At 36.9% G+C, this 24350-nt stretch overlaps 1 protein-coding gene across 5 annotated transcripts in view; it reads right to left on the reverse strand.

Moving 5' to 3' along the window:
• LOC139170371 (NACHT and WD repeat domain-containing protein 2-like) overlaps window positions 1-24350 on the reverse strand; it is a 59024-nt gene that overhangs the window by 7270 nt on the left and 27404 nt on the right. For 3 of the 5 annotated variants that reach the window (XR_011559618.1, XM_070757495.1, XM_070757493.1), the window contains exons 14-27: window positions 23065-23188; window positions 22153-22362; window positions 19863-20743; window positions 19168-19307; window positions 18193-18321; window positions 15081-15412; window positions 13951-14084; window positions 13148-13276; window positions 12058-12305; window positions 9657-9825; window positions 8070-8271; window positions 6715-6845; window positions 5993-6156; window positions 2360-2514 (exon numbers count right to left, since the gene is read on the reverse strand). Coding sequence is in view for 4 of the 5 variants with exons in the window: in XM_070757495.1 (XP_070613596.1) it covers window positions 2360-2514; window positions 5993-6156; window positions 6715-6845; window positions 8070-8271; window positions 9657-9825; window positions 12058-12305; window positions 13148-13276; window positions 13951-14084; window positions 15081-15412; window positions 18193-18321; window positions 19168-19307; window positions 19863-20743; window positions 22153-22362; window positions 23065-23188 (3148 nt within the window). In the remaining variant the exon portion in view is untranslated. The remainder of the gene's footprint in view (window positions 1-2359; window positions 2515-5992; window positions 6157-6714; window positions 6846-8069; window positions 8272-9656; window positions 9826-12057; window positions 12306-13147; window positions 13277-13950; window positions 14085-15080; window positions 15413-18192; window positions 18322-19167; window positions 19308-19862; window positions 20744-22152; window positions 22363-23064; window positions 23189-24350) is intronic. The other 2 variants (XM_070757496.1, XM_070757494.1) reach the window with 2 other exon arrangements.

Here is a 24350-nt window from a genome sequence, read left to right on the forward strand (position 1 = left end):
GATTAATATTGCCAGAGAAGAAGAATTGATGCTGTTTTAAAGGCAGAGTGTGGCTGCACCAAATATTGATTTGAATTGGATTTCTCTTCTGTTCATCTACTTTCCATTTTGTTAATTGATAAAGATAAACTATTAACACTTTGATTTCTAAAAGCATTCTTAATTTACACTATTTTTGCACAATTGCCTAACACTTGTGCACAGTATTCTATTCACACAGGGTTCCTTTATATATCAGCACGACCTATATGAAAATACATTTTATTTATTTTTTTATATTTAGTAAATTTATATAGCTACAACAATGAGTGGTTTTTATATTGTTCCATTTTAAAACAAACTAAACTAAACTCCAAAGAATTATTGCAAGTGCTCTATGTTGGGCTGCACAGAAAAACATCCAGAAGTAGCAATTGGTGCAAAAGGTAGCAGTTAAGACTGTTATGCTAAAACAGGGGTTCTCAACCTGGGGGTCAGGACCCCTTTGGGGGTCGAACGACCATTTCACAGGGGTCGCCTAAGACCATGGAAAAAGACAAATCTCCCATGGTGTTAGGAACTAAAGCTTCTATTCTGGCACTCTGGAAAATATGTTTACAATCTGACCAATCAGTCGTTTACAGTGGGGGTGTCCCTCTGACTTACCTGCCAATCAGCTTGAAGCTCTGTTGGGAGAATTAGTGCTAGACTTATGACTGGGGGTCACCACAACATGAGGAACTGTATTAAGGGTCGCGGCATTAAAAAGATTGAGAACCACTGTGCTAAAGGATCTTTAAATACTAAGTATACAGGTAGCCCATGTTAAACAACTGCTTTGTTTGCGAAATTGGGACTGGAATTTTAATCACTAAGCGATGCAGTCATAAAGCATGATGTTATGTGACCATTGCTTAGCAACAGCAATCCCAGCAATCCTCATTGCCATCAAATGTGAACCTCACATGACCATGATGTATGAAGAAGCAATAATCCACAAGCACTTGTTTATGCCCTTGAAACAATCATAGGCAAACAGGCCAGTGATCACAAGCTACAGGCAGGCAAGTTGGGACTATACAGTACAAGCGGGCAGGAGCCATGGATGGGTACTAGGAATAACAGGTAGGCGCATTCTATTGTCTCTGGGCAAGTGGCCGAATGCTCTGGCATTCTCGTGCCACATGGGTGCTCCTCAAAGTCTTAGGGGACTTGCAACCTCCTGCTGACTATCCCATTAACTTTGCTTATGGAAAGCCAACAGAGAAACTTACAAATGGCAGTCACATGACTGCAGGATGCTGCAACTCTCATAATTTCATGCTGGTTGCCAAGCATCCAAATAATGATCATGTGACCATGACTGGGAATGCTGCAATGACTGCAACTTTGAAGACTGGACATACTTCCCCCGTTTAGCACTGCTGTAACTTCAAATGGTCCCTGGACAAATGGTTGTAATCTAAGGACTATCTGTATTCTTAAAACATATTTGGGTCACACTTTACTTGCATTTATAAAATGTGCAATACAGTGATCCCTCGATTTTCGCGATCTCGATCTTCGCGAAACGCTATATCGCGATTTTTAAAAAAATAATAAATTAAAAATACGTGCGGAGGGAGGGAAGGAGGGAGGGAAGGAGAGAAGGGAAGGAAGGAGGGAAGGAAGGAGGGAGGGAAGGAAGGAGGCGGGCATTCTAAAAGCCGAGAAGCCGTTGCCACAAGCGCTGCTGAAGGAGGACTCGTGCCCCAAGAAAGCCGGTGAGAGGGGCGAATCAGGTGGGTGGGGGGTAGCGGCGAGGAGCCCGGAGGCGCTGGGGGGGGTGGCCGGCATGGAAAACAACCATTGCCAGCCTCCGAACTTTCGTCGCTCCACCATCTGCGCATGCGCGGCCATGGAAAAAGGGTGTGCATGCGCAGATGGTGTTTTTACTTCCGCACCACTACATCACGAAAAATCTATTATCGCGAGAGGTCTTGGAACGGAACCCTCGCGATAATCGAGGGATCACTGTAGTTCATTTCTGTTCTGTTAATAATTTAATTTTATACTTTTAATTCTTATTTTTAATGTTAGTTGTCTTGCTTGCTTGTTTAAGCATAAAGGCAAAGTACAAATTTAAAAAAAGAGATATATGATAAATGGCACTTTGGTATCATGTGTAAGACATCATACTGTCATCTGTGCCACACACAGCAGGAAGATACCAGCATTGAAAAGTCTGCATTAGTTAACTTTTGAAAAGTTACAATGTCAAGTGAGTTATCTCTTAACATATTTATAGAACAATTGAATACATGTAGCATACTAAGCATGTTAACGTTTAAATAAGTATGTATAAATATGTATAAATGGTGATTTGGTAAGTACAACTCACCTTCTCATCTCCACTCAGGAGGAACTGATCAATAGTATTGCTCTTTTCTTTAGCTAGTTTTTGTAATATCTCCACCTCCAATTTTAATGCCTTTTCTTTTTTCCTTTTCTTTCCAGTAAGGGTTTCATTTCGTTTTTCCCAGGGATGCCATAATACTGAGAAAGGCATATATTAAAAAATACTATGGTATTACACATTAAATACAAGTAATTTTTGTGATTTTTTAATAGTGGTGTTAAAGGACTTTAACAACTGTTTTGTCTCAGGAGAGTCAAACATTAAGCAATATTGGGCTTTGGTTGATATTTAGAGACTTCTAGGAAAAAGTAATATTGTAGGTTAGACTGAGGAAATATTTTTAAAAACCCTTTAAAAGGCAATATCAAGTTAAAAATGGCAATAGCACTTAGACTTACTGTATATGCCATTTCATAATGTTTTTACAACATTATCTAAGCAGTAAGCAGTCAACATATTGCCCCCACAATCTGGGTCCTCATTTTACTGACCTTGGAAGGATGGGAGCTGAGTCAACCTTGAGCCAGTCAGGATCAAACTCCTGGCAATGGAATGCAGAGTTAGCCTGCAATACTGCATTCTAATCACTGCACCATTACTCTGCCAAAACAATATCCTTCCCTTATAGAAGGAGCCAATACTATAGTTCTCTCTGAAACATAAAGTTGGAGGAAGAAATCCATCAAACCTGAGACAACTGGAGCAGTTGCCAATTGAAAAGTGTATAACTCTTATTTAGAGCTACAGAAAATGCTCGACTGCCGTTATTGTCTCAAACGGGTATATTCTGAAATATTAGAGGAATAAAGAATAATGGGTGCTATTTATGTCAGTTTCAACTTATTTTATAGCAAATTGGGATTCTTTGGGAAAAGGTGGGGTACCAGTACTTTTGGCCACATGTAATATAATGGGAACACTCAAATAACACATCCTAGATTGAATGAATGAAATATTCTAATTGAATACTTTGTTCTGTACAAAGTTGAATGTGCACAACAGCATGTGAAATTGATTGTCAATCAGTGTTGCTTCCTAAGTGGACAGTTTGATTTCACAGAAGTTGGATTTACTTTTGATTATTGTGTTTTTTAAATGTACCTTTTATTTTTTTTGAGCAGTGTAGTTTCAGATTTCTGCAAAGACATGATTGTATCCATTAAATCAAGGCTCCCCATACCCTGGATTATGGACCAGTCTACGGTCAGTTAAGACTGACTTTGCCAGACTGCAGAAATTAACGAAGCCCCATCCGTGGTGTATGTATGGGATTCAGGCAGTGTGCAAAACTTGCTGCCTCATAGTCCATGGAAAAACCATCAGTCTCTTATGCCCAAAATATTGGGGGCTACTGCATTAAAACAAAAATTGAATTCTAGTTATACTCTTCAGTAAGCTAGTTGTAAGATAGCTTACAAATTACTCTTAATATGGTTTGGATGGATAAATAATTAATTTCTATAGCCTCTCAACTCAACCAACTGACTGAGCAGCTTACAATTCTAAAATTGTAAAACAATTAAAAATTAAAGCAATAAAAATATTCACGAAATAAATACAAACAGCAGCTATGACGATTAATTAATTAATAAGAAAACCAAGTAATGGTACCCTTAACACATTCTGAATCCCAGGCCTGGATTTTAAAGTTTTGCAAAAAATCAACAGGGTTGGGGTTTAAGATTAATGTTGCCTTCCATAAATGGATGATTAAGCCAGGATCCATAGTGCTAGTTTCGGGTTTTTTCCATGAAACTGTATCTACTACTGATATCTATTTGAAAAATTTCCTTAATTTTTGAAATCTGCTACTGAACATGTGTGAGAGTGTCTGTTTACTACTACTAAATACCATTTAGCCTTCCAAATACGATTCTTTGGTGTAACTTTTTTTACAAGCAGGGCAATTACTACAGCAATTTGACATCCTTCTGCCATACTGTTTTTTGAAACGAATGAAAGAGCACTCAGATATAGTAAATGCTCCTTTGCTGCACACCTGCATCTAAATCAGAAGTAGACCTAGCATCTCAATAAATTTATGAGGGCTTGATTTGGATTTGAGTTTGGTTGGTAAAATGCATTACTGCATTTTTCTAGATGTAATATTTATATTTAATTATTTTTCAATTTTATATAGCTACCTGTGTCATGAGTAGTGTCTCTGGATGGTGTACAATAGTCATAAAAATGTATGTTTGAAAAATAATACATATGTAAAAACACATTTAAAAATAGAAAAATCAGCATTAGAGATGATTAAAACTAAACATTTACACAGCCAAAGCAGAGTTAGTGTATACAGATAGTCCTAGACTTACACTTGGTCACTTAGCAATTATTCAGAATTACAATGGACCTCCCAAAATGTACTTACACCCAAAACTAAATTTCTAATGGTTAATCCACTGATGGTCACATGACTGCATTTCAAACATTCAGCAAATGACCTGCATTTATGGCTATTTGCAGCATCCCAAAGTCATTTGAGCTCCCTTACATCCCTTTCCTAGAGAAAGAAGTCCCCCCCCCCCAACCCCCCCCCCCCCCCCATAAATCTGGAGGATTCTATTGCCGGCAGAAATGGAGTTGAGAAACTAGAAGCACTGCGGCAAGACTGGCTGGAAAATAGCGGGCTCTGATGAGCTCCATGAAAATTCAGACTGACAAACCACTTTTAGGAGGTCTTCGGACGGGAACCATCTTGAAAGGAGACACATCTCAGATGACTGAGAAGAACAATATTTGGACAAGGAGTCTGTACTCACAGTCACTCATGCCTTTATCACTTCAAGGTTCGATTACTGCAGTGCTCTCTACATGGGGCTACCTTTGAAAAGTGTTCCGAAACTACAAATTGTGCAAAAGGCAGACGTGTGAGTGGTCATGGGCCTTCCCAGGTACACCTATGTTTCTCCTACACTCCACGGACTGCATTGGCTGCCGATTGGTTTGCGGACACAATTCAAAGTGTTGGTAATGATCTATAAAGCCCTACATGACATCGGGCCAGATTACTTGTGGGACCGCTTTTTGCCACATGAGTCCCAGTGACCGGTTAGGTCCCACAGAGTCGGCCTTCTCCAGGTCCTGTCAACTAGACAATGTCGCTTGGCAGGGCCTAGGGGAAGAGCCTTCTCTGTGAGGGCGCTGGCACTCTGGAATCAGCTCCCCTCAGAGATTTGCACTGCCACCAGTGGAGAGGAGAGAATAACAACAGAACAGAACAGAAAAAATTGGACACACAAGAAATTTGTCTCTGGTACATAAGCTGTCTGTACATACAAACAAAGTACTGTAATATAATTGTAAGGTGCCAGTAGAAAAGGTGAGAAGGATAATATTTTACGACCACATTACATGGTTAAATAGACATAATACAATACTGTGGTAATGATTCTTCGGAGAGGGGCGGCATATAAATCAAATGAAATAAATAAATAAATAAATAAATGCAGGCCACAATGCAAAAACAAAAATAATCAGCCTGACATCATGGGTTCTGTGTAGTTTCTCCAATTTACCAAGGAATGGTTTTATGTTTCAATTGTTACTGATTACTGCATAGAATTAGTTTGACAATTTAGCCTTCAAGTAGAATTAAATATTTGAAACCTGTTTTTTCTTTATACAAAATTCCTTTAGGTCTCTTCATGTTTTCTTTGGATGAGGAATGGAGAGTGGGTTCAGTAGATTGCAAAGCAAAATTTTCTTTGTATTCTGGTCTTAATCGATCCTTAATAAGTCCTGTCTCCAAGTTCCAAGTAACAAAATGGTCTCTGAAAATACAACAAGAATCAGACAAAACAACCAAAAGTGTATTATTTTTTATTAGCAATTCTATTAATATACAGTAAACATTTAATTTGTAATAAAGCATAGGAGATAAATTTAATCTAAAAATAAAAAAATGAAAAATAAAATAATGCTTAGGTTTACAAATTTCTGCTAAAATTATCTACTAAAATTAACCCAAATGTTATTACAAGAATTACCTCTTCATGTTGATATTTTTTATTTTAATAGACTTGAGCCTTATGATTTTGTCAGGTTGTATTGACTTCACTAATTTTACAATTTACAAAAAAGTACAATTTTATAAAAAGATTAATTGATTAAGGTTTGAAACTTATAACTACTGTATTCTAAACTATTGATAGTGATAGATGGTGTAAATAAAGCAATTTTTTCCACATTAAGCAATTTCTTTCCAGATCATAAGCACAATTTCAATTTCAATTAGTAACTGCTTTGCTTAATGACTCAGTTGCTGGCCTCACTTAGGGTCACTAAATATGGACTACTTGTAATACAAATATGTAGTTGTAAAATGGTACCTATTCTCAGAAAGACCAAGTAGAAGGCCTCCTTCAAGCATCTTGTATTCGTTATTTGGACAAGGAATTATGTAAAGCCCACTCTGCTTTTTTATGTACTTCTTTTTCAGGAGATCATAAATGAACAGCGTCTGGAATTGCATAAAATATTATTTCTGCTTGGTACAGAGAAAAAGTTACCAAGTTGTAATACATGCATATCTAGGAACCTAAATGTTCCTGGTTTTCTAATACTGTACTGGGTGGTCTTAGGCCCCTCCCTGACAATCCCTCCCGCTACACACATCTTAAAAATTAGACAATCCCTAATTTCACACATATATCTACCATTTTAGTGTACTTCTATCCACTATTTTCCCCTGTAAAATAACTTTATGGCACTCTATTCAGGAATACAGTGATCCCTCGATTATCGCGAGGGTTACGTTCCAAGACCTCTCGCGATAATCGATTTTCCGCAGTATAGTGGTGCGGAAGTAAAAACACCATCTGCGCATGCGCGCCCTTTTTCCATGGCCGCGCATGCGCAGATGGTGGAGCCGGGGAGCGATGAAAGTGCGGAAGCCGACAAAGATTGCTTTGAATGTCGGCTGCCCCCGCCCCCCCAGCGCGTCCGGCACCCTCGCCACTACCGCCCGCCCGCCCGCCGCTCGCCCGCTCGCCCGATCCACCCCTCTCACCGGCTTTCGGACACGGGTCCTCCTGCAGCAGCGCTGCCGAGCAGATCAGCTGCTGGGCGGCCGAAGAAACCTTCCCTGGGTCTTCCCCGCTGCCCACGCAAAGGGGAAACCCCGGTCTTCGGCTCCTTGCTGCTGCCCGCCCGCCCACCGCCCGCCACTCGAGAGCAAGAGGGGGAGAGATAGAGAAAGAGAGAGAAGGAAAGAAAGAGATGAGAGAGGGAGGAAGAGAGTGTGAGAGAGGAAGAAGCAAGATAGAGAAAGAGAGAGAGAGAAAGAAAGATGAGAAAGGAAGGAAGAGAGTGATGTCATCGGGTGGGAAAAACCACGGTATAGCAAAAAAACCGTGGAGTATTTTTTAATTAATATTTTTTGAAAAACCATGGTATAGCGTTTCGCAATAATCGAGATCGCGAAAATCGAGGGATCACTGTAGATGAATTGATGGTTACCCATATTTTCTAGATTTAACTGACAAATTTTAGACTTAATTCCATTAATTCCTTCAAAGATATTTAAACCCTTTAATTTCTCAAAAGTTTGGATAAGGTTCTCCTCATTCACTACAAAATCATTTTTTTATCAGACTCATCTTTTTCACAATAAATTCACCATTAATGAAATCAGCTGAAAAGCAAAGAATCAGTATTTATAGAGAAAAAAAAATGTGTTTGGTACCTGGAAAACTGATCTTGGAGGATCTGCAAAGGAGGCTATTCCCTTGCCTGTAAGTATATAAAGTTTCATGTCTCTCGCCAGTACAATATCTGTGTTCTCTACCAGCCCTCTTTCCACCCGCACAGCGTTATGTTTACATTTGGATTTTACAATATTCCATACTGCTATGATTCCCGGACTTGTGTTTCGGCACACAGCATACCTTTGGAAAGATAGATTAATATAAATACAGTATTATTATTATTATTATTATTATTATTATTATTATTATTATTATTATTATTGCTGTTGTTGTTGTTATTACTATATTGCAAAAATGTCAAAATGGTTATTTCTCTGTTATTGAAAAAATGGCAAGAAAAATGTTTCTTGTAATTTGCCATATATTTGCTTGTAAAATACTATTCTTTACCATTATATTTTACTGCATTAAGATTTTTTTAAAAACATGATTTTATGTGGAAATAGGATAGTTGGTTGTTTTGAGCTACGGAATTAGGATTAAGAATTGCAATATGTACAATTGAGTGATCAATTGTATGCCCAACTGCTTCCCTTATCATGAGCTTCACCTTGTATTTACGTCCCATCTTTCCCCCAAAAGCTCAAGAGCTTACATGGGGATTTCCCCTCATTTTGGCCTCACAACCAAAGATCTATATGATAGTGAATAGCAAGGAAGGCAGTTACAAATTCAAAACAACACTCATCTGATGAAAAGCAAATCAAGCAAAAAAACCCAACAACCCTCCAATATCCAATGTATCTGTTACTGAAATCAAGATGATGCAGATTAAAGTTACACGAATTGAAAAAAGCCTGATGTTCTGTTCAGGTAAACTGAATGTTAAAATGAAAAGGTATTTCTATATGTAAGTTGTTGATTTAATACAGTAAACTCTAAGGCGTATGTTCTACAAAAAAAAATGGCAGAAGGTTAATTTGGTTCAGATTGGTTCTATTTTTTGTGACAACTGCCAGGAATGTATTCAGAGGTATGAGCATCTAATCCTGAAATACAATGCCTCGCCTGTAATGCCATACTTATCTTCAATTCTGATATGAAAAGGCATTTTGTCAAATGCTTCCAATGTTTTTAATTCTGTGCTTATCTATTTCACAGGTTCCCATTAAGAGCCTTGAGCTGTTATTCCAGACTTGTTTAGCACAGCATAAAATAAAATTACCCTAATTAAATATAAAACTAGTCCTCCAGTAATAAGGATTACGTTGAAGTAAATTGGATGCCCTATAAATTTTATAAGTAAGTAAAATAAATAAATAAAGCAATGAATTGAAATGCATAAATATTGAGAAATGAAGCAATGAGTATAAATGCATAAATATTATGGAAGTCCAATTTCTATTTTTTTCTCAGTCTTACAGAAACTTTTGTAGCCTTTGGTTTTTCCACAATCTTGCTTTTCTTATAAATACAAGGAAGTAGAAATGCTACGTTGGGAACAGGCTGTTTCAACTTTCTGTCCTGCCTTTAGAATTGGTGAAAAATATATTCCAGGTCTCAAAGTGGTACACATAATTTACTTCTAACATAAACTTCCCTCCTATTCTGCCTATTTTGGTTACCTGGGGTAGTTTTTCATTGTCACAATATCCTGAATACCATTTGTTTTCTTTGTGTTGCTTGCAGTGACAGTCAAGGACGGGTCATTGATCTTGGAAGCCAAGTTCCAGGATCGAAGGTAATTATCGCCATCACAGAATGCTAAACAATATCGAAGGTCGGAGCATATACCTACAAATACATTAATTATGATAATTAGAAAAGATCATTTTGGCCATTGTTCAATAAATCTCAACATTCATTAATGCTTGTGTGATCATTTAAAAATATCAGTTAAAACTCGAGTTGGTCTAAGTAAGACATTTATGAAAATACCATTAAAAAGGCTAAGCATTGGCATTTAGAATAACTTTGTCCTAAGCCATAAACTGGGGGTATCTGGCAAGGTCTGAAAGGGCAGTGCTTTGGCTAATGAAGTTATAAAAGTGCTTCTGCCCTTTTAATTTTCAGTATTTCTATATAAATATGATCCAAAATGTGAACTGTTCTCTGCCTAAGTCCTTAACTAAATAAACTTATTCATTTATTTATTGAAGAAAATAATCTAATCTCTCTTTCTCTCTGTCCCTCTCCCTCCCTCCCTCCCCCCTCTCTCTGTGTTTATATATGAAATTCATAATGTGGCAATGATTAGGCAAAATTTAGATTGTTGGCTATTCTTGCATGTGTAATGTAGGCACATAGACATTTTAAAGAATTCTGCTGAAGTTTTTAAAAATACAAGGCTATGAAAAGAATGAATATATACAGGTGAAACTTGAAAATTAGAATATTGTGCAAAAGCCAAGAGAAAAATGAGAGACAATGCAGAAGAACTAAAGGCCACTATTGAAGCATCTTGGTCTTCCATAACACCTCAGCAGTGCCACAGGTTGATAACTTCCATGCCACGCTGCATTGAGGCAGTAATTGCTGCAAAAGGGTCCCAAACCAAGTACTGAATACATGTGCCTGCTTATACTTTTCAGAAGTCTGATATTGTTCTATGTACAATCCTTGCTTTATTGATCGCATGTAATATTCTAATTTTCTGAGATGGAGGATTTGCGGTTTTCATGAGTTGTACCCCATAATCATCACAACTATGACAAATCACAGATTGAACAATCTTGCCTTGCTGAGTCACTCTCCTGTTTCACCTTTTAAGTTGCATTACTGAAATAAATTATTATTATTTATTAGGTTTGTATGCCGCCCCTCTCCGGAGACTCGGAGATGAACGTTTGCACGTTATTCTAATTTTTTGAGTTTCACCTGTATTTGGAAGAAAAAGTAGTTACTACGCAACTACTACAATTAGTTGCATAGTAAGAAAAAAGGTGAAAATGTATAAAACAATACAAATAAACTAAATGCCAAATTTCATCTGTCACTTAGGCAATATATTCCCTAGCTATGGAACAAACTAGATTATTTGTAATCTATTATAGATCTTTCAGTAACATTGGTAACTGCATGGTGGATCATAGTAGACAAAACTGAAAAAGTCTAGAGGACAATTATGAAGGCAAGGAAAATTCTTCCTCCCCTGATTCTAGTTCAATACTTCCAATTTAAATTATAAATGATTTTGTTTGTATAAAGCACTGTTACCCATGATCCCACTGACTATTCTTATGCCACGTTTTAATGATATTTTCACTTTTTAAACTCTCCTAACAATCTTTAAGATACTACTAATTAAAAATGGCATCTGATGAGATGGACTGTAGGGTTGGTCTTAACATTCTAGAAACCTTGGCATAAAGATGTCCTGATAACCATTTTAAAGAACATTTCCCCATGAATGCCACTGCATTATCCCTGGGCCATTAGTTCTTCTGTTAGAAGAAGTCTTGCCATATGAATCATCTGCGTGGCTCACTGAATATTTAATGTCAGGACCTTTGGTCAGATCAACTCCTATGGGCTTCTTAAGGCTGCTATGGATTTGCCCTCTACCCTTCAAGTATTGGGCACTCCCTCCTTAAACATGTAGGGTTAATGCTCTTTTCAAACAGCATTAGCTCTTTTATTAAATATGTGTTTAGTATTTTTTGAATGAGTGCTAGACTTGGATTTAAAACTAGCACTAGCTAGTTCTGATTCTCTTGAGGTATAAATTCTGAAAAATTATCAAGTTTTATCAGCTGTGAGCATTACAGGTGTTTTATTCCTTATGTTCATAATGACTTTAAGCTGGCCATACTTTATTTTTACTGATTTGTAGATTTTTTTTATAGCTCTCTCCACCCATGCTAGTCAATTTGTGAAAACAAATGCAGGTTTAAATAAGGCCAGGCATCCCTATATTTTGACATTCTTGTTTATTTACTGAATGAATGGGGAAATACTCTTACTTCTGGGTTACTATTACACACTTTTTCTACAAAAATGTTTGAAATTCATAGAAAAAATACTTACCACCACCAAGGACTGAAGGAAATATAGCCAAGTGTTTGTGATCTTCAGATTCCAAGTTCCATGATACAATCTCAGTAGTACCAGTATTTGGAATAGGACTGAATGCCACAAGATGAGATCCCAAATGATTTACAGCAAAAGTGTGAATATAATCATTGCAGCATCCCTTCAGACTATGAGCATAAGCAAAAGTATGGACATTGTAGAGCTCTATAAGTACAATTTCTTGCTTTCGTATGTAAGGACACCTATAACAAGATAATTGTCTTTAGATGAGATATACTAATAGATACACCTGAATATATCTAAGAAGAGTTATATAATAAAATAATACTACATGTTAACAAGGAAAAATATGAGCATCTAGCTTTATTGTTGTACCACATAATTCTTGACAAATGTATATTTTATTTTATGTACGTTGAGAGCATATGCACCAAGACAAATTCCTTGTGTGTCCAATCACACTTGGCCAATAAAAATTCTATTCTATTCTATTCTATTCTATTATGAAAAACATAACAAATGTGTTTAAAACTAGTTCCATTACATAAAAATTGAATCTGGTATGGTTCTGGCATGATGTAATGGCATAATCTACAACTTGTGATTGGGCACAATTTGTTTAGTCCTGTTTTATTAAATAAGCCATAATTGACTATATTCACAAAACGTATGTCACAACCAAACAATTTATTTTATCTCTTAGTCCAATGTGGGAATCAAATTTGGATTTAGGCAAATAGCATTGGCTTCACATGCCCTGTATGTCAAATAGATGCCCCCTTAATTTGTTTTTATCTTGTTCCTCGCCCATGAGTGAGGTAGCCTTATATTGTCTTAAATGATAAAGAGTATTTTTATTATTCTGACAGTGTTCAATGGTAGCCATGAGGTGTATAAATTTTGTTAGGCTTTGTCACCTAGGAGGGAGGCTAGGAGCTTTCAGTGCCCTGAAACAAGTAACAGAGTCTGGGTCTAGATGTTAATGTGGACCGCAGATCTGGAGCTGATATAGTTTTCTGCTGACTGAGGAATGTGTGAAAGTGACTAAGTGACAAAAAGAGAGCCAGCTAGGAGACACTACTACCTGAAGATCACAAGAAAATAATCTTTAGTGATAGCCACCCCCTCAGCTGCAGCCATTGGTTCCTGGCTTTTCAGTTTAGCAATAACTTCTCCCTTTTTGCCACTGAAAACCATTGCTTCGCTTGCACTTCTGGAAAAAGAAGAGGGAAAAATACAGATGGAAGCCATCGTATTGCAAAATCAATTCTTTTTAAAAAGCCACCAATAAGAAAAGATACAAAACAAGATCTAAATCAATGAGCCAGGCCACTTTGGCACTTTTCTGCAATTCCTTCATGCCATATAATCCCCTACTGAAGTCTCACAAGTCATAAAACCAAGCAAATAACTGATATGCCCCCGCCCTCAAATATTTGGCACTTCATATATCTCTTGTTCATAGCTATATTTCCTTGATTGTCTGGAAAGTTCATTTGCCTTGAATTATTTCCAGTTTCAGTACATATTATACCATTTCTGATAGGGCTATGCAATTCTGCCTCCCTAAATGACAATCCTTTATTATTTAAACTGAAATTCCTGATAAAGGAGAGTATTCTATATCCTGTAATTCAGAATTCAGCATTCAGTTCTGATATTTACTTGTTTATTTTTATCCCACCTTTATTATTACAGGAAGAAATAGAGAAAATCTTCCATTACAAAGCAGTGTCTGAACAATTGTCAAGCTAAATTTGCCAAAACTATAAGGCCTTTCTTTATGGAATCTACTAAATTCTGCAAACCAAGAATTCCTGAACCCATAGCTTATTTTTATGTAGAGAATTTTAATAATTTATTGGCATGACGTTAAGTTACACTAACCTATACGCACACAGAACATAATCTTTTACTGAGTTCTTTGATACTAGTAGAGAATGACTCTTGTGCATAGGAGCTTCTTCAGAGTAAAGGTAGACTTCATGGAGCAGTTGGCATGAATGAGCAAGATCAAAAACCTAAAACATTTGGAAATGAAAGTAAATAGTCAACCAGCTGCCAGCTATTTCATATCAACTTAAATCTCCATATTTTCCCTTTTCTTTTTAAAATCTGCATTGCAGAATATAACAGGAAAAATTAAAAGGAAACATTTAGTTATGCAGGAAAGCCTTATTATCTATTCTAGGGTCTCATTATCTACAGTTTGAAAATATAGACCAATTCCTCTAACCAGGGGTAAATATGTATTTATAGAGGTTTTTTATGCATTTTATACATTTGCAGACTTTTACACACATATAAGATATATTTTGCATTGCATTAGGCTAGAATCTGAGATCTGAATTCTAGTCCTGCCTTGGCACAATGCCAGTTGGGTGGTTTTCTCTCAGCTCTAAGAAGGCGGTAAAGGAAAACCTCTTTTGAAAAACCTTATTTTAAAAAAATTGCAAGGACTTGTCCATATAGTCTCCAAGAATCAGAACCAATTGAACAGAAAAATATATATATTTATAGTAGTCTTAACCCAGTAGCTTGGTTGGAATGCAACCTTGAAAATAAGCAGGGCCACCTGCATAAGAACCTTTTTAGTTAAGCATGATTTTTTAAAACATATTGTTTCAGAATCTATACCAAATAATTTATCTAAATCTAATTATCTACATCCACAAAAAAGAAATACTTAATACCTATTGAAATTAGTTGATTTTATTTTCTTTATACAACACATTCAGATAAAGCTGGTTTCTGTCTACTGTGTTATTTCCCCAATATTCCTGGGAAACTGTCAAAGTATATTGATATGAGCTTTTTCGATATTTAATGTGTTTGCACAACTCTCTTAACTAAATTATAAATTTTGGCTCCTTTCTCTGAGAAGCAATGCTAACAATATCATCTGTTTGTGGTTCCTTTACAATTATGCATATCAACTGAACAAAGGACAAAAAAATATTTACAGCTAAGTCTAACCAGAGCATATAGGCTTTTGAGTTTCTAAACAAGTAACTCACCTGAATTTTGTAGTTCCCGCTAAAAAAAGCCAGCAGAAGTTGTCCGTTCATTGAAGATGTTAGTATTGGTGTATCCAAAAACTCATCAGAACTGTACACCACTTTTTGCAAGGAAAGATCCCAAATTTTAATGGTGGTTTTGTCAGGCACAGCCACCAGCCTGTTGTCCAAACATACCGTGATAGCACTAATATTTGTCCCAATTTCACGTAGAGTCAAGACTGCTTTGCCAAGAGTCAAATCCCACATTTTCAAAATACCATCCCTGGAAACTGTTGCAGCTACAAGATCTTTCTGGGTTTCTCCTATTGCTGTAATTTTGTCCAAATGACCTAGAGATTCATGATAGCACAATTTTTGAATTTGTTCACAGGTAGAAGATTAATTTCAATAAAATCAGCCTATTGACCATTCTTTGCAGAGAAATTAATAGCTTTTTAAAGCCACATTATTATAGCTGCATGCCATGTATTTAATCACTAATTTCTATTCTATCTTTAGATATCTTAACATCTTGATATGTGAGGAGCTTTTTCATATTTAATGTGTTTACCCAACTCTCAACCAAATTACACCTTTTGGCTTTTCCTTCTGAACAGTGATGCTAACAAAATCAAATTTTGATTGTTAAAATTAGTTTTACTTTTCCTGGTATGATAGTAAAATTATGAAAAAGTGAAAATTAATACTTTTCTTGTGAAGGACTACTAGGCTACTTCTTCAGATATTTCTGCTCATTAATATCAGGCGTTATAGAGCAGCGATGGCAAACCTATGGCATGGGTGCTACAGATGGCACGCGGAGTTGTTGCTCTAGCTCAGATCCAACGTGCATGTGTGAGCTAGCCGGCTGATTTTTGGCTCAGACAGAGGCTCTGGGAGGGCATTTTTGGAGTACCTCTGGAGGGGATGAGGGGGACATTTTTGCCCTCCCCCATCTCCAGGGAAGCCTTTGGGGCCTGGGGAGGGCAAAACGTGAGTCTATTGGGCCCATCAGAAGTTGGGAAACAGCCTCCAGAGGGCCTCCCGGTGTGTGTGTGTGCAGAGAAGCTGTTTTCATCCTCCCCAGGTATTGAACTATGAGTGTGGGCACTTGTGCATTTGTGATAGCACACACCCATGTTCTTTCGGCACCCAAGGGAAAAAAGGTTCACCATCACTGTTATAGAATATCAAAAATAGAAATATTTAATACTTCAGAAAAATCAGAAATATTTTTAGATCAATTAATAAATCCATGTACTTGACCTACAGGATGTTATTTTCTGGAGGATACTGGTATGCTACATTTTTCAAATGCCATAATAATGTCAGATATTGGCACCAATTGAATATATAATTCCTCAACAAAGTGTATAAAGCCTCTGGGTCAGGGGTGGGCTGCTGTGGGGTAGCGAAAATGGAGCTCCAACCCAGAGCACCCAATTTTCACTAAAATATGAAAGCTTATGCAGGGCATCCTGCATAAGCCATGCCTACAGTGTGGTAGTAAACATTTTGTTAGCCCTTCACTGCTCTGTGTAATCAACTCACCATCTCCTACATCAGTCTTTCCCAAAGTATGGCCAAATATAAGAAATAAACCTATGATTATAGGGATAAAACTTATTTTCAGCTTCCAAGATTAGAATTTCCTGAAATTATAAATTCTGGTTTGGGTTTCTTCCCCCTCCCTCTGCCCTCTTCCCTGCAAACAAGAGATGTTCCAGCCCCTCTCCAAGTCAAGTCACCAAGTCAAAGAGAAATTTGGCTTCCTTGATCTACACAATTTCCTTTCCAGGATTTTTTTTAAAGAGTCCTGGAAGACAACAAAGATCTGAACACAAAAATATTGCAACAATCAGCAGCAAACAAAACTCAATACAAACATCTCTCGATTCTTATTTCTGTCTTGATGGCAAGATGGATTAGAGCATTATCCTACAGCTAAGTCACGGTTGCACTACCCTTCCGCCCCATCCTCTGGGCCTCCCACCATTCCCACTGGGCTCATGATCTTCCTCCCACGGCTAGTGATAGAGGGAAAGGCATGCCAATGCCCATGAAGAACCGATGCGTGGAGCAGTTTTGGAGTTTGTTGAGGACCGCTCCTCGGCCCCTGCCATGTGTTTTAAAGCCTGAACTATTGCAATAACTTTTCACTCCAAGCAGACCGGAGTTAAAAACACATGGCTGGGGCTGAGGAGTTGTCCTCCTTCTTAATAAGTTCCAAAACTGCTCCAAGCATGGGTTCCTTGCCACAAAACCTGTAGTAAAGAAATTCAGAATCCCTCTTGTACAGCATCAAAGATTGCAGCCAATTGATTTATATTTAGAAGTGCTCTGCTCAAACCCCAAGAGCAATAAAACTGATTAAAATCAATTAGTGGAAAGAAGCAATTAGTAACTCCACAGTAAATCCTTAAACAGCTCTGAAAATAAGGCCTTCTCTTGTCTTATAAAAATACAATACTGTATTGGTGCCTCCTTTATAACTAGAGGAAAGATTTTTTTCCCCACAACTGAAATTCTATTACTGATTGTACTGCATTGTTCAATGCAATGCAAGAATTGATTCATATCCTTACAAAGAATAGTGAGAGTTGTTTCTTTGTGCCTGGTTGTCATACATAAAATTATAATCTGTGGGCTGTTACTACACAGTAACACCTGGTGTTATCAGAGAGTGCAGCATTGTGAAACATGGTATTATGCAGTATTGTTAAAGCATGAAATCAATAACACGTGTCAGAGGTAGAATGAATAGCATCAGTGCTAAGCCAAAAACGAATTAAAGATTTATCTTTCTTTTGGGTATACACATTTTGTGATAACAGTGATTATGTTTATAAATAAAAAATGGTTAATTATTTTGCTGCTTGTCCAACTATTTGCTTTCAGCGCCAGCAAGTTAAAGTTTAAAAGAAAAAAAAATTGTGATTTTAATAACCAACCAATCATGAAATTGGCAGATTGTTCAGCACACCTACATAATAGTAAAGTTGATTTTTCTGAATCAAATTGCAAGTCACATAGATTTATATGGTATTGGCCAAATCTTATGGAAATCAGCCTATGTAAAATTCTTCATGAATTAGGGATTAAATCATTTCTGAAAAGATAATATTGTCACCTTTCAAAAGATCATAGAGAAGTCCACCAGGAGCTATAAGGCAAGAGGTTGAAGGTATAAGAACAGGAATAGAAGATTTCTGACACTGGGATAAAAGAACTGGCAGATAAAGGTATCTTTTTGGATCACCTGAATCAACATGGAAAAATATGTATTAATAATTATACAGTAATATACATCTTGTACAGTAAATATTACATGATACATTGCTGTTTCTAATTCTTAAAAAATAACTTTTTCAGATATAGAACCTCTGTACTTTTTCTTTCAGAAAGAGATACAACTTTCAAAGTGTAATTATTAATCATTTACTTTCTATAATTAAAAACCTCCATACAGAATTTTGTAGTACAATTTTGTAATACAAGATTGACTTGGACATTGTTGAAACATTTATTTAAAAATAACTAATGACTAATTTCCCAAAAAATTCAAATGAACTATTCCCCCCCAAACGAATAGCCTTGGGAAACTATTAACTAACAGAGCTCACAATGCTAAAGAGAAATGGGTCTTTCATAGTAGGGATCCATTTTGATACTCCAAAAAACATTTCAATCATCCAAATCAATAATCAGAAATTCTTTTAATTAAAGCTAAAGAACTGCATTGCTTCGAATCCTTGCTATCCTTTGGAAATGACTAAATAGTTATTTTCAAATTCCTAGATAGGCTTCACTCCGCCTATCCAATTGTTTGTTATATATTTAAACTATGTTTTCTAATATAAACCTAAATTTAGGTCTTGCTTATTTGGTGAATTACTCTATTAAATTTCCCTTGTGCACTCGTTTCGATGTTTGCTGGTAGCTTGTTTTATGGAATTAATTCTCCAGGTACTAATAGTATAGTTTCGTTCTGCCTTTGCTGTCTATATCCCAGTAGTGGCATTTACAGATTAAAAACCAAAACACCATAAAAAAATGTAGAATCGGAATTTTTCTATAAAAATCAGAGGCTCATTATTTGCTCTACCTGGTGCTACTGGTATATCAGCTGCAACAATCTGATGAAGACGTCCTATGAGCTGTGAAGCCATCTGGCATGGATCTTTTATTAAAACCCTCTTGGACAATTTGAGAGTCTCACTTAATATAGCTAAGTCAGGTATACTCCTGTTGAGGGAGCAAGAGAAAAAAATGGTCAACATGCAGTTTTGATTTCTTTGCCCTCATAGCAAATGTCTTACATGGTTGTTATACAGAATTTGTCATTCATTGCATGACAAAATGATGAGCAAAATAGGAACACAAGATAGTTGTGTGACAAATATTAGAATGTTCAAATACTCTTAGTAATCGTAGGAAACATGATATTTAGTGAGTTGTTCTACTATTTTTTCCCTTCGTTATTAGCCAGCAGACTGATCAAAACTTAGGGGAGTTCAAAAACAACTGACTAGAGTTCTTTGAGAAGATGGCATACAAACCTGATAAAATAAATGTCAACAAGTTCTCCAGCTAGGCTTTATCTGAATGTCATTTTGATGTATAGTGAATCTATAAAACATATTTCAATGCAGACTATTCCAGACTCCATAGTTAATACCTTCTAGAACTGCCTAATGGAGTTACAAACCCATTTCATGATGATGTAGTAAGTAGGGAACAATGAGCTACTTCATTATAATTGGGTTAATACAGAATTCTATTTTACTTTTGTGAACTGACCTGTCAGCTTTAATAGCTGCTCCTAGATCTTCTTCAACACTGACAATTGATGAGGCCCAGGATTTGTACAAAAGAAATTCATAATTAAAGAGACATTCTTTAATCAGAACAGGAATATTTTTTGATCTGATGAGATGATAAGGAGCTCCAAAGATTTTACGGACATTGAAGTTGTAGCTGGTCTTGGATCCTTTTTTCAGAGTCCAGGCCAGAGGCTGAAATATTGATGGTTCACTGCACTTCCTGAACTCTTGTGAGCTTCTACCCAGGTAATAGTCAGCAAAGATAGCATGTAGCGATATTTGGGAATCTTGTGATTTCAAGTATCTTTGTATGCACACATGCTTTAAAGATATATGAGCCCAAGTAAAAACATATGTGTTATCAGTTCTTTGCTCTCTCAGATCATCTCCAAAATCATCTAAAAATTTCAGCCATAACACTAGTGGAAATGCTGACACTGAACCTTTTTGGAATTTATTTATTTCTTGAATGACCACACAATCCATTGACATGAGATTGAGCAATTCTTCCTGAGTGATGCCATTTCTTGAAAGTGTCAAATAAGCCACCATTCTTTGTATAATTTGTTCTCCATGAGATCTTTCCATTCTGCTCAGCCTCCAAGAATACATGTCAGGTATACTTTGAGGGAGATACACCTCTGTGTTTGGGCTGAAAGATGTCCATAAACAGGATTCCTTATAAGCACAATATAGGTAAAGTGGCAATGGACAGGCTTTACATGCTTCCATTAAGTGATTGAACTGATATTGAGTGAGTCTTCGATGATCCTTTTCGAGCCAGCAGGTGATAATTTCATTGATTTCTTCAAACGTTAAAGGAGGTATTTGAAAAAATTGTTCTTTCAAGGTTATTTTCTAAATAAAATAAACATACATGAGTTTTTGCACTATTGTCAATCACAAGAACAACAGGATCACTTTTGCTAATCAAATGCAAGACAATATAATCAAATATTAGAACAAAGGACATTTTACATTACAGTGAGATTTTTCTGTCACTTAATCCAGTAATCACAGGTCTGATTTTTAGGTTTACGATATAAACGCAAAACTCAGCTGAAATTGTGCATGTTTAGTACACATGTATGCACAGCTGCAAAGTAGATTTACATTAAACTGTATAGAGGAACAGGAGCAGCTATTTTGTCTTCCTGAGGTCAATTTTGTAACACTGTTTCACAAGTCTACCTAGTACTAAGAGACTGACCAAAGATCAAAATAGCAATATCAAAAGATCAAAAAGGAGATAAGACATGAGAAGCTTTCCTGTAGGACCCTTCTTTACCCTGAACACACACTTTGTTGTAAATATTAATTTAAAAGAAAAAAGTCCTGTTTCATTCACAAAATGCTCATTTTCATTTTCATTTTCATCTTTGCATATGGATGCAAACTTAAAACTGAGGTCTCAGCTTAAAACTACAATGAACAATGCTTTGTTTTTTTCCAATTTACATTAAAAATTAGATTTGTATGCCAACAGGCACAACAAAATCATTGGTCTATTATCATTTTGTCTAAGGAACATTAAAACATGACAAATAGGTAGGGAAATGTGTTGTAGTATTATATATCTCCATAGTATATCTCCATAATGTCTATCAGCACTGGTTGATAGAATGTTGGTGATAAGACTGGTACATAACTTTTCCTGAAAACCTGAAAGAACAAAAATAGTATTCTGCCACTCTTTAGATATTTTTAAATAGCAATTTACAAAATTTAAACTTTTCTTTTCAATAAGTGAATCAATTTAAGTTCTGAAAATGTACCTTATTTTGACTTGATGATAGGGTGATTGGTGGACATTTTTGTGAATCCTATTCTGATCCACAAAATTTATGACTGTATTATAAGGCAACAGTCCTCAACCTTTGCAGCTTGGTGGCACAGCTGGAGGAGTGGGAGTGGGGAAACCTGCTGCATGTGTGGTGGGTCAGTGCTAATGCAGCTCAATTTACACATGTGGTGGGCTGGTAGGTGCACATACAGTAGGTGCCAGCCCACTGCTCAAGTAGCCTGCTTCCAAATTGGCCTCAACCTGGTAGTGGTCACCTTTGAAGCAAAAGCAACCACCAACGTAATAATTTTGATTCCTTATAACAGCGGTCCGGGGGTTGGGAACCCGTTATAAGGAATCAAAATTATTATGTTGCCAGATGCTTTGGCTTCAAAGGTGGCTGGCATTATTAAGCTTTCTTGGAATTCCAACTATCTGAGAAAATATGGAATGAAAAACAATTCATTCAGGAACTTCATTTTACCTCCAGTTTTCTTATACATGAAGTATCTGATTCTGAGCAAGCGGCAACAATAAAATACACATTCTTTGGTAATTCAGGTGGTATCCAAGAAAGGTCAGCACCATATTCCTCTGATAATTCATCTATACTATCCAGGCAGATTAGGAGTGGCTTGTCTTGTGTAGCAAATTCCAGCAGAGAGGAAAATTCTTCTACCAGTCCCTCAAAATCCTTTTTTGAGAAACACAAAATATGATTAGATGACTTCTGTGCTGTAGGTCAGGCTATGGTGGCTATTTAGTAGGGCTCTGTCTGCATGCTTTAAAAATTACTCAGATGAGATACTTTGGAACACATGAGGGCTATTCAAAGGGCCCTTTTTCCCCTAGAAGGCAACTGGGCCTTATTGGTTTTTTTCTTTAAAAAGGTTTCATTTTTCATCTGAGAAGCTTCTTCAATTCTCTTTCAGTTCTGAAGTTTCTTGGATGAAAAGTCAAACATTTTCAAAGAAAAATGTTAGGGGTTGAATGTATCTTAAGAATGATGATGGTACTGTACTATAAATTTTGAGAATTATCTGTATTAAGCTTTTTTTAGGAAAATACATCAGGGTCAGGCCTGTCAAAGGTGTGGATGGGAGACCATCAGAAAACCTTATGGCTGCAGATGATGGTGGGAAATTTTAAAACATTCCTAGAAAAAATAGATGTAAATGCACTTTTCCATCAATTTTTGCCCCCCAAAAAGGATGCATAGCTTTTCTGGATTTTGTTCTACTCAAGGTATCCATCTGCCATAGAACTCACAGGGAGCACTGATCCATCTCAGTCCCAAGGTTTGTATTTGTTTCCTACTACTTTATGTGAAAAAAACATGAAGGTATAATAAAAATGCATTGGTGCTTGATCCAAGCAAGGAAGAATGAAATAATACCTCAGATAAAGTAACAGAAACATTATAAATGTCAGCTATTTGGTAGCAAAGACTCAGAAGCAGCCATCGGACATTTTTGCTTTCTCCAGTTATACCAATAAATCGAAGCACAATTCTGAGATTCCTGGGTCAAAAAAGAAGAAATAAACAAATAAACTCCCCCACTGGAAAAGGCTCTTTAAATTGCCACCTTGAACCTTTGAAGCCTTTTTGGTTTGGGTCAGATTACTTGAAAGATTGGCTTTCGATAATGGAATGGGACTTTTTCGTGGTTTGCCTTCCGCCCCCCAGCCATTCGGTGCTGTCTTTTCTCCCTGGCCCTTTCGCTGAACGGGCTCAAAAGCACTTTCACCCTGGCCTTTTGGACGCAGGGGACACTTTCAGCCAATCAGAAGATTTGTTCCTTCTCATTACCTTCCACTCTGCATTCTGTCTGGAAGTAGCGGGGTTTTTAATATTTCAATTTGATTAGAAGTAAAGCAGAAATTGAAATAACAAATGAGTGCAGTTTCCCTGTCTTTATCAAAAAAATACCTACTTCATATAATCTTTTCTGGTTCAGTGATTCTAAAAGAAAATTACATCCCCTCCTTAGGAATCCCACCCCGTTCTTCATTCCTTGTGCTTTATAGGAGAAGGAATGGGAGGGGTAGCCTCCCTCCCTCCCTCTCTCACCCCCTGCTCTGTGTGTGTGTGTGTGCTTTTTAGGAGAAGAAATGGGAAGGGGTAGCCCACCACCTTCTCCCTCATTCCAGCGAGTGGGAAAAGTTGGAGATTCATCCCTTTTGTGTTCTATGTCCACTAGTTTGCACGGAAAGTTTTTTTCATTCCAGCAATGGGGGAAAGTTGGAGATTCATCCCTTTGTGTCCACTACTTTCCAACCCTTGCCAAACCGTTCCGTTCTGGTTGCCTCCACTCTGAACAACCCCACCACCTTCTCCCTCATTCCAGTGAGAGGGAAAAATGGGAGAGTCATCCCTTTTGCGCTTGTTTCTGCTTTGTGTTTAAGGTAGTGTGAACTTCTAAAGGATGAATCTCCAACTTTCTCCTCTTGCTTCCCAAACTGTTCCGTTCTGTTTCCTTCCACTATGAACAACCCCACCACCTTCTCCCTCATTCCAACAAAATGTAAAAAGTCCTAGACCCTTTCTATAATATAACCCATTCCACAAAATAAGGTAAAATAGGGAAATTCTGGGCAACATCATGTTATTGCTCCAAATTATTTTTCCAGTGGGAGCTCTTTTTTCAGTCTGAGTGAATTCATTCAGATTTTTAAAAAAAA

This window comes from Erythrolamprus reginae, chromosome 7 (assembly GCF_031021105.1).
Source record: "Erythrolamprus reginae isolate rEryReg1 chromosome 7, rEryReg1.hap1, whole genome shotgun sequence".
NCBI lineage: Eukaryota > Metazoa > Chordata > Lepidosauria > Squamata > Dipsadidae > Erythrolamprus > Erythrolamprus reginae.